The sequence below is a fragment of the Urocampus carinirostris genome, chromosome 10 (assembly GCF_059441175.1).
Source record: "Urocampus carinirostris isolate Australia breed hairy pipefish chromosome 10, RoL_Ucar_1.0, whole genome shotgun sequence".
Taxonomy (NCBI): domain Eukaryota; kingdom Metazoa; phylum Chordata; class Actinopteri; order Syngnathiformes; family Syngnathidae; genus Urocampus; species Urocampus carinirostris.
In genome coordinates, this window is record NC_142358.1 from 17,753,763 (window position 1) to 17,764,796 (window position 11,034).

The 11,034-nt window shown below is 39.7% G+C and overlaps 2 protein-coding genes across 2 annotated transcripts in view; one reads left to right on the forward strand and one right to left on the reverse strand.

The window, feature by feature from the left end:
* Positions 1 to 2,964, reverse strand: part of ppp1r37 (protein phosphatase 1, regulatory subunit 37) — a 28,036-nt gene extending 25,072 nt beyond the window's left edge. Inside the window, exon 1 of the mRNA XM_088345017.1 lies at positions 1,404 to 2,964. Coding sequence (XP_088201143.1) covers positions 1,404 to 2,145 — 742 coding nt within the window. The 5' untranslated portion in view covers positions 2,146 to 2,964. The remainder of the gene's footprint in view (positions 1 to 1,403) is intronic.
* A 4,197-nt stretch (positions 2,965 to 7,161) lies between these two features.
* Positions 7,162 to 9,471, forward strand: LOC148357975 (histone H2A-like). The gene is made up of 2 exons (XM_088345658.1): positions 7,162 to 7,329; positions 8,983 to 9,471. Exon 2 carries the CDS (start codon positions 9,005 to 9,007, stop codon positions 9,416 to 9,418), a length of 414 nt encoding a protein of 137 aa, XP_088201784.1. The 5' UTR covers positions 7,162 to 7,329; positions 8,983 to 9,004; the 3' UTR covers positions 9,419 to 9,471.
* Positions 9,472 to 11,034: the final 1,563 nt, after the last annotated feature.

An 11,034-nucleotide genomic window follows, 5' to 3' on the forward strand; every position in this document is an offset into this window, starting at 1 on the left:
GCAGCATGTAAACTCATGAGTCCTATTTTAGGTTAGGTTTATTATTGCCTTTGAACTTAGCTTTGCTGTAGTTAGGAGCTTGTTACTGGTTCTGAGTCACCGACTATCGCTGACCATTGTTTTATAATTCTTTTACCAATACTTCTGGTAATTTATCAAATAATTAACCTGCTAGTCTGTCAACAGTTTCCAGTATATTACTTTTTCTTCTTACAAAAAACTGAATTAATTTGGCCAGAGATCAAAATGCCAATAGCAAAAAATGAGTCACATCTCAAAACAGAGCTGAGTAAATAGCTACTGTAAATGTTCACCCGGCAATACTAGAACTGAAACTCTAGATTGCAGTCAAATGAATGAAAGAGGTATCATGTCTTGCCTGAACCTAGACCCTGGAGGAACAATGTCAGCATGGTAGGATCATGTTCCTAATTTGCCGTTGGGCTTTTGTATTGAAACGGCTGTTCGACATGTGAGGTTCCAGTTTGTTGCAGATTTGTAGCTCAGTAGCGGAATATCCTCTTCCACAACCTCAGAATAATGGGCAGATATGCCATTGCCAGTCACACACTCCTGCACAGTATCATCGAAGGTCAGACACAAATATGTCCGCTTGGCGACTTTAAACAATTCATTTGGTAATTGTTTGCTTATAAATGTAAAATAGTACTGTAAAATTCAAACTATAGAGAACACCATTTCAACATCACGATCAGTCTGAAACAAGATACCTGAAAACTATAAAGCTGAGGTAACTCACCATTACGTCCCATGGCCGTCTTTAACTTCTTTGAATGTCCGTGAAAATGGCTTTGTTATATCAAGGACAATCCATTGAATCCGTGTAAAATATTTGATCCAAAACACAAGGTAATGCCGACAGATAAATAGGCTTAAACATGACTGCTTCGTTGGACGTTGCTTCTTGTAATCGGTTTGCCACATTTTTTCAGTTTACAAATAAACAGACTTGTAAAACTATTCCCAATATGGTAGTTGGCGCTCCCCTTTTTATTGAACCTTTTTCCATGATGAGGGTCTGCTCATGCTAGCTTTATTCATGCACAAAATGCAAAGTTACGTTAATCTTACATTTACTGCTCGGGCACCCCTAGTGGCCGTTACAAAAATGCATGAAGGTGCATTAGCCACAGGGTTGAAAGATTGGGGAAAAAAGTCACGGCATATAGTCCGAATTTTACAGTACTCCTTTGTGTGCACTGCATGCTAATTGGAAAAAGTAGAGTATGTTTGACTTTACTTTACATGACCAATTACCTGTTTTAGAAGAAAATGCAGGTTTGCTCAGAAGTGTATTAGTGCAGACACACAAAACAGGTTTAAAAGTTGATAACAATCACCTTAACACATGTAAACACACCCACACAAAAACAGTGCATTACCATGTCTCCAGGGATCCTTTGGTTCTACCGCTCCAGAAACAATGTCGTCATCTGAAGGAAACGTCACCCTCTTGCCACTCAATTTTTGTTTATCGTCCACTTCCTCCACTGTTGGATACAGCACAGCGTGGTCCGTGCCAGACGGCTTATCCAACTGGTTTGCATCTGACTGGCTTTCTGCCTCGCAACAATTTGGGTTGACTCGACTTGAGGGTTCTGAAATACCCCCTGACAGCAACGGGACATTTGGTATCTCAGCCTCCAGAACGCCACTCTCATCTAGGCTCAGGTCCACACCCATGTCCATTTCCCCGACATCATATACTTCTATCGGGTCGTTAAACTTTACAGGTTCATTGTCCTTAAGGTCCTTCATTTTATCCACAGCACCATTGTCCTTGTGGTCCCCATCATTTGGAGGAGAGTCAGTAGGGTTTAGCGACCTATCGTGGCCACCGCTTTGGCTATTCCCATTAACCTCGTTGATTTCCAGGGTGTCCTTTACTAGGCAATTGTCCCCCTTTGACACTTGAAGGTTGTCAGCGAGCTGCGGCATGATAACAGCGGGGATCGCAGTTTGCGAATCGACCCCGACGTCAGAGATCAGCTCGGAGATCCGAGCATCGTCCATGCCGAAAGTAGTGTTATGATGACCATCATCCAAAACATCTTTGGTCTTGACATTGCACAGATCGAGACGCTGATCTTCGATATTCATGTTTTCATGTCCAGTTAAACTCATAAGTATTTCACTCTTACCACACTGCCTGGATGGACAAATAGGGGTGAGCTATACATGCAGAATTATTAGATGGACACTTGGATTATTGCTTTTTGAATTAGAAGGGTAGTGTAGAGATAATCAATAACACAACAGTAGATGCTTGTGTGACATGTGCAATTGCAAAACCATTAAAGAGGCAAACTACACGGTCAAATGGGAATGGATGGACCTTGACAGCAGAAACAGAAAAGCACCAAACTGCTAGGTCGTCACTCCGGGCGCCTCCATTGCATTAGCAAGGTGCTTGTTTGCTATCTGTCTCGCTCTTTTTATAATAACGATCTTAACTGATTCATTTAGATCTAGAATGGCAGCTAGCTAGCGTGCTACAGTTGGTGCCCCGCAATAACACCTAGGCCCTCGTTTCCTCGCATACCTGCCGCGTCACGTAGCGCCTCAGAGTTCATTATTTAGGACAAATAGAACTTAATAGTTGTTGTCTCACTTCGGAGTGACGCACATGAAAACTCCACTCACATCCCGGCCCGCACCGAACGGCGCTCGCGGCTGGTAAAGAAACAAGCGTCACACCGACCAACACCGAATCCTCCACAGCATGTCTCCGCGATTGCTTACATCCGTCCCGAGAAGACACCTGCTCCCGGTTTAGGAAATATTTCAGGTTTAAGGGGGAAGTAATGGTCCAGTTGTCGGCCAACGTCGGTGAAAGTACAGCGAGTCGGAGGTGTTTTGGACAAACACGAGCATTCGGAGGCAGGCGGCAGGCTAGCTGGTGAAAAGTCCAACAAGCGTTTGTTGTTCACACGTCTGACGTCAGCGCGTCGCGCCACCCAAGTTACGTTCAACAGCAGTAGTGTTGCAAAGTGTTGCAAAATGAACGCGAACGCCCCGGAAACGTAAGCGTATGGCATTTATAACATGAAATAAAACAAACTTTTAATTATGTAACTATTAATGATATAGTTACAATTATTCATCTTCTGTTGCATGTCCATATATTTTGTAAATTGTATACAGTATTTTGCGAAAATCATACCTGTCAACCTCCACGGCTCCATGCCCTTACAAACTGTCGTATTTTCCCTTACAAAATACAAAATAATCTTACACCATTTTTTTTTCAAACGTGTTTATTTGTGTACTTTAACATGTTATATTGTACCTGTGTTTTTTTTATATCATATATATAGTTAATTAACATTTTGTTGTGAGATCCTGAGTTGCTCGACATGAATGGGGTTTATTATTAAAAACAATTCAAAAATTAAGTAGCTTGGACGTTCACCGTAGAAGGAAAAATACATGCAAATATAATTAAGTAGAATAATACATTTTCTTATTCAAATTATGAATTCATTTTCAGCATTAAATTATTGTTGGTAAAATACTGATTAAAGGTATCCCTTTAATTCCCAATATAATGCATCAAAGCAAGTGAGCCGTTTGTGAACCGGCTCTCTTTAATGAGTTGAGCCGAAAAAGCCGGTTCTCTAAAAAGAGACGGACTTCCTTTCACTACATCAAACCGCTCGCTTCGTTTGCAACGGAAAAAACGATACCGAGGTAGAGGCTTCCGCGGCGAACTCGTTTGACTTGATTGATTTGCCGTTTCGTTATAGTCGGTGTATACCGGATGGTAACCATAATTGACAAATTTGCGTTTTTTCCGTACGGATTTTCTTGTACGTCGTACACGTCTTAAAATGCATAATAAACATACTTTGTACGGCAAAACCGTACAGGTTGACAGGTATGGAAAAGTGTGAAATGTATCGACATTTTGTCCCGCAATGCATGTGTTATCATAAAAAGTCAAAAGATGTATCGCTATGTTCCCTAATACAAATAATAACTACTGTAATCCCTCCTTTTGTGTTTAATGGGGACCAAAACCCCCGCTATAAGTAAAATCTGCTAAATAGCACAGCCGTGCAACATTTCGAGAAATAAACGTTCGTGTGTCTTGAGATATCAATTTACGTACTTGTGGTTATAGCACAGTCATGCAATGCGTATTGTACGATATGATACTCTAAAGTTTTCCCTTAGTGATTTAGTATTGGTATCTTCACATGTTGCTTCCTGTCAATGCGGAGGTACAGTTAATCTCTGAAGAGAGGGATGACGCTTTTCACTTAAAAACAACGGCAACCAGATGATGGAGGTGCTCTATCTGAGTAAGATCATGAGGTTTCTCCTGCTACTGGCAGACATGTAAACCAGTATTATCTGTTTAACATGGGGGAGCAAACCCCTCTCCAAAATACAGCCTTGAGACGGATAGGCATCGCCAGGCTCTACTACCCCAAGACACACCACAGGGAGTGGTGCCCATACGACACAGGTGGTTAAGGGATCCGTGAACCTTGAACCGTGATACATGTGTTCAGGAAACTGGGTACGGTTATTACACATTTTGCTTTCTCACTCCCCATTTATAATCTTTTGTGTTAGTCTTCTCAAACTTGTATACATGGTACCTTCATTTTTTTTTTACAAGTAACAGATCTGGTGTTTTTTGACCATAAAATTGAGACAATGTCACTCAGACTCTTCAAATGTCTCGTGTGAGGTCAAAATGGAAAGAGAAATGTCCTCCATTAGTGGCATCAAAAAAACTCTCTACTAATTGGTCAAACTTTGACTGATGCAACTGTCCCCGTGTTACGACTGTACCTGGTCTCCCCTAGAATTAAAAAAAGGTATATGTTAATGAATCAAATTGTGTTATAGTAATTTTAAATTTGAATACTGAAATACTGCGGGGAAAAAGACAAATAAGTAAGTATATGTGAGGTTGTGTGATTGATTGAGTAAATATAAAAACACCAACATCTCTTTGGAGTAAAAAATACGTTTTTTTTTCATGAGTTATATTCAATCCACCCCTAAAATATTTACGCTAACTCAAGCCATTTGTCTTCCAATAAAATATGACAACAACCAACATTTCTTACTCAGCTCTTCATTCAATGAATTTATGGTATGGCAACAGTACAATCAACCAGTAAATTACATAAAAACACAAACACATACTGCATTATGTATTGTGTCACTCTGCAACCGCGTTGTATTACTTCTAAAATCAAATCCCAAAAAACTGGGGGGAAAAGCTTTTGTCAATGAGTGCATGAGTACGTGAGTGAATAACTACAAAAGCATCAACATTTCTTTGAATTAAAATGTGTTTTTTTCCCCTTAAGTTAATCCGGTAGGTTGTATTATACAGGCAAAAGAAACCTTTTTCCTAATCAACAAAATCCTACCGCAGGTCTCTTTCCCCACATTGTTTTCTGTGCATTGCCGTAAATTGTATTGTAGTTTTTTTAAATGTTGTTTTAACCATTGTGTATGTGTCTGAGGTTTTGGCATTCTGGGTTTTTCGGTGAGGAATTGGGTGGGGGTGGTTGGACGGAGGCATTCAATGTAGAGGTAAGTTCGGGCCTTACAAAATCCAGCCCAGTCTGAGGGTATAAAATCCCGAACCAGCTTGAACCCGACACATTAACTTGATTTGAGCGACAGAGCCCGACAGAACCCCAAATTTTTACATTTGATATGTGAGGAGGAAAGGTGATTTTGTCAGTCTTTGGCAATGAAAGGCCCGGCGCCGAGGTGTGCAGCATGCACGCTACACTGACTACTTTGGAAGGGGGATTTTTGCCGTCACCGACACCGAAAAGCCTGATCCCGAAATGCACGTCTCAGCTCCGAAATGCGTTGCATGCACACAACACTGACTACCTCGAAAACTCGATATTTGCCGTTTCAGACAATCAACGGCTTGTCGGAGACGGCAAAAATCACCCTTCCGAAGTCGTCAGGGTAATCTGCATGCTGTGCAGATCCTCCCCGGAGAAAAAGAAACATAGAACACATGACAAGTGGATCATCAAAAAAATACAAATAAATCCGGGCCCAAGATCTATAATATTTATACTGTTCAGCCTTTTGAAGTGTTGTCTGAAAAGTGCTATACAATTAAAATTTGATTTCATAAACAATAACGACAACCACATTTTTCTTTTGAGCAACTAAAGGTGTGCTATTATTTTTCCATCCGTTATCTGCACCGCTTGTCCTCAGTAGGGTCGCAGGGGTGCTGGAGCCCATCCCAGCAATCATCGGGTAGTGGGCAGGGGACACCCTGAACTGGTTGCCAGCCTGTTGCAGGCCACACAGAGACATCCGCCCGGTGTGCCCATATTACACACAAAATAACCTATTGGTCAATTTCCCAATCTTATTTTGTTGTTGTTTTAGATGGCAATTTTGTGATCTATAATAATAACAACAATAATGATAGTAAAAATACAATCACAAATACCTTGTTGTAGTATGAGTGATCCGTGAAAACGGAAACATTAGCCTATGCTAGCGCTATTTTGTACCTCAAACTTGATGCTTTGTTTTAGAAAACAGTTGTATGATAAAAACACTTTAAAATAAATCGTATTCTTTTAGTTTTGTTCTTTACCACACAACTGCTAACTCGTCAGGTAACATAACAACGACAATATTTCATCATATCGAGGATTGAACATATCGAATTATTCCTCTAACACAGAACTATTTGTGTATTTAATATAAAGGTGTATAATGCGAAATATTTTCACATGGCATTGTTATTACATGGCAAACATGCGGTGAGTTGAATCCCTCAGACACTAGTGTTTCCTATGGTGTGTTTTTGGCATGTACAGCCTGGTCGCGCTCATCCCTCTCCAGGCCAATAATTATTTCACCCGGTCTCGAATTGAAGACCTTTCGCGTGGTAGACGAATGTGCTAACCGCTGCACTACAGAAATTGTTTGTATGTAGAGAAGTCAAAGTGTAAAGCAACTCATCCAGCAGGTGGTAGCACTGACCAATCTTTTGTTTTTCTTTTCACTAGATTAACACTGCTCTACAGATCTTTTCCATAATAAATAAATGCAGAAAGGCAAAAATTGGGAATAATCTGAAATGTCAGTGATCGACCAATATTACCATTGCCCCCCTGTGGAAAATATAATTGGTTCGGAGATTGTTGATAATTAGCTAGAAGCAGGTGTCAGCCATCAACATTTGAATGTCTGTGGAATAGAAGTAGAGCACTTCGGTGCCTCGTCAAAACACCTCGAAGAAGCAGCAGAGGTAGCCTTCTGGGGCTCCTAGCTCACTTCCGCAATCCTTGCAAGGTATGTAGCATCACAAGTTAGAAAATTGGGTTTCGTACTTTGTTAGGCTAAAATTCCCATTTGTGCGCATCAGTGGCTCAGATAACCATGCAGAAACTTTTGAACCATCAGATCCCAAACTTTACACTGGTTTTTTTATTGTAGTCGTAGAATATCTATGCTCTTTCTTAGTGAAAAGTGGATAGGGGCAGATTTAATTTGAACTTTATTAATCATTTGCTAGGCAGAGCAAGGAGGCACCACTAAAAAATATTTAATAGTCTTACTTTACCTTTTTAAAGTCAGCCCTAATGCTTTGCTTGCTAATGCTATCATTAAGTCAATGTTTGTGATTGAGGTGTGTCCCAAATTAGAATCCTTGGTCTCACTGTTGCCCTCTGCCATTAGAGAATTGCCTGCCTCGCTCTGCATCTGAAGTAAGGTTGGGTGTATCCATCTGAACATTTAGACGGAAAGTACTTGGCTCAGATTTTTATCTTTAGTCCGATACTGTCTTCCAATTTTAAATATCAGTATATTGTTTTTGTGGGTCTTGTAACTTTTCAAAGTAAAAAAATAAATAAAACCTCACTTTTTTTCTCCCCCACCCAAAATATTGTGGAATGGAAGGTATACTAGTTGACTGGACAGTATTATACAGGATTTATATATATATTTAAAATGCTTTTTTTTTTCTCTGAAAATATCTATATTTTCTTGTATTGTTAGCTTGCGTTTTAGTAGTATGTTTAAGAAAATAAATGAATCATTTTTGGCACCTATGATATTTGCTGTTTAACGTGATAAACTAACTAATGGGGGAGAATATTTGATAATATCATCATTTAAAGATCAACCCAGCTTACAAATCTTTCGGTTTCTGAAGTCGGCGACTGACCAGAAATCTTCCTCATTTATACGATCAGTTTTCCAGAGTCAGTGAGGCTCCCACTAAAGCAGGGGTCGCAAACTTGTCTTTTATCACAAGTACATTTGGCTCTGAGATTCATCTCGTGCAAATATGTTAACTGATTTGTTCAAAGACCCCCTTAGTGCGAGTGCGGGCGCAGAGCCATACCAACAGACCCGCTTTGGCTGTACATCGCTCAGGAATCCTTTTATATGGAAGCTCGTAAAATAATCTGTTCACTGTTGAGACACATTATGAAAACCCACAGAACAGTAAATGCCAGCAGTGCACCCACATAAATTTGATTTGGTGAGTGATAGAGATGGGCAGAGATGTAGTTATTTCCTACACTATGTGGTATATTAAGGAATAATTGGTGTACCTACGGGAAAGTTGAATTGTATGACCTTTTGGAATGGATTAATCTAGTTGTGATTCATTTAAATGGCAAGTTTCACCATACAATGTCACTGCTAGAAACTTAATTTCACAATTAGGGTACCACTGTACAAGCAAAAAGTACAGATGTATACTAACTATTCTGTATTGACTTATTTTGGCTCACTACCAAAATTCCCAGTATTGCGTTGCATCCCAATATTTTATTATTGTGAAGTCAAATGAGAACATAAACACTGAATAAATGAATCTTTTTAATTGTATATTGCCTTGATGACAGGCAAGGCAGTGCCTCCCCTGACCTTTTTGTTACTGGTATTCTTTGGCAATGACCGCAGATTTTACCTTCGGATCTTTTTCCGCAGGAACCCTTCCAACATTTTGACAATGTCTGGCCGAGGAAAGAAGGGTGCCCCGCAGTCCAAACCCAAGATTTCTAGCTCTGAACGGGCCGGAATCTCCTTCCCAGTCGGCCGGGTCCATAGGCTGCTAAAAAAGGGGAACTATGCCAACAATGTGGGTAAGGGGGCAGCAGTTTACCTGGCTGCCATCTTGGAGTACCTCTGCGCAGAGATCCTGGAACTAGCGGGCAACGCCTCCAGTGTCAACAAGAGGAAACGGATCGGTCCTCGCCATATCCTGCTGGCAGTCAAGCAGGACGAGGAGCTCAACAAGCTGCTGGATGGTGTCACTATCTCAGATGGCGGCGTTATCCCTAACATTCACGCTGCATTACTACCCAAAAAGACCCTGGCCCCCACAGAGGGCACTGCTAAAGATGTGATGTCACAGGATCTTTAACCTTTCTTATTGTAGCTTTTAGTTTATTTAAATAAAGGTGTTATGTATTTGTAGTGATTTGTTGCTGTCTTGGACCTTTTTACCTTTGCTTTACCTTTTTAACCTCTCTTTAACAGTACAGTCTAACTGGTGTCTTCTAGTGGGACAAATAACTTTTATTCAGTAAAAAAAAACCTTTTGTATAGACTGTATAAAATACATAAACTTGTACTGATTTTCTTTTTTTTTTTTTTTTTCCTTAAACATCACTGGTGAAGAAATATGTAGTTTTACATGGTAGGATCCATACCCAAAGGTTGCCATGTTTGTCTTGCTACTGTAAAACAGTGCCGCAGCATTGCACGGTGTTCATTGCACACTAGGGCTTCAATCAACCTTGACTTGGCTTTAATATATGACAATTTAAGGAGGGGATAAACTTGGATTGCTCACCATTGGCAATACGCATACTGTAGAGCAGTGGTGCAGGTTAGCTCAGGTTCACCAACAAATTTAACCTGGCTGTGACTCACTTCTGAAAGAAGCACAAGAAAGCATCAACATTGGTCTATGGTACCAAATGTCCACTGAATTATGGATTCCATGCGCCAACCCACCCACTGTATCTCTATATGATCAGCATTTATCAGCCAGACATTTGCAGAAACATTGTTTGACCTCATGGATTTTCTGACAATTCTGATGTCTCCTCACTGCAACATCTTTTTTAGTAAACTTTTTTTTTCTATCCCCAGAGACTGTTCAGGTACACCTGGATGAAAAATCCAAAATGACACGGGCTTATTTGCTGAAGTTTAAAGGCTTTAGCTCCTCACTATAACATGCATTATAACATATTTCCTAACTTTAAGTCAAAATATTTATTAAATGTTTAGCAGTTTGATATTTTGGTCATTTTCTAGTTTGCATGAATGAGTTCAACTGTAGTGGAAATGGATTCATTTTATTTTTGTTTGACAAACGGAGTTAGTAGACACCCTGATACAAAATCTCATTAACCCCAGAGGTCTACCACCTACTGTTGATGGTGTGAATAACGAGTCTTGTAGCATTTCTATTGACTATTTCATCCTGCATTAAACATTTTACATATAGGCCTAATTGACATTTCATCAAACTGTTTATAATTGCAACAGTCATTTTATAGTCATGTGGGAAATTTCTTGATGTCAAGCCATGTGTCTTATTGCTATGCCAAATAAAAATGCTTTTCGAATAATCATGGCTTTGATGAACATTATCGGTGTTTTCGACATTCTCTAAAAATTATTCTAAAACATCTAAAGGTGGTATCAATGAAGTCTTTGACAAGGCTATATACTATCTAAAAGTCTAACTTTGTGCATTCCCTCAAAAAGATTTTTCTTTTTGATTAATAGAATAAAACAAAAATCAATACATTGAAAATAACAGGAAAATGCTATTAATAACAATGTAATGAACATTGTGCACCATGCGGTTAGATGTGGCACCTGAGATAAACACATTAATAAAAGACTTGAGAAAAGTGCCAAAATTTGTCTTTGTTGAATGTCCGGGAATCAAACCTGATCCTCCTGCGTGGCATGCAGAATGAATACCACTGTACACTCAATGCACTTTCATGAGATGATGCG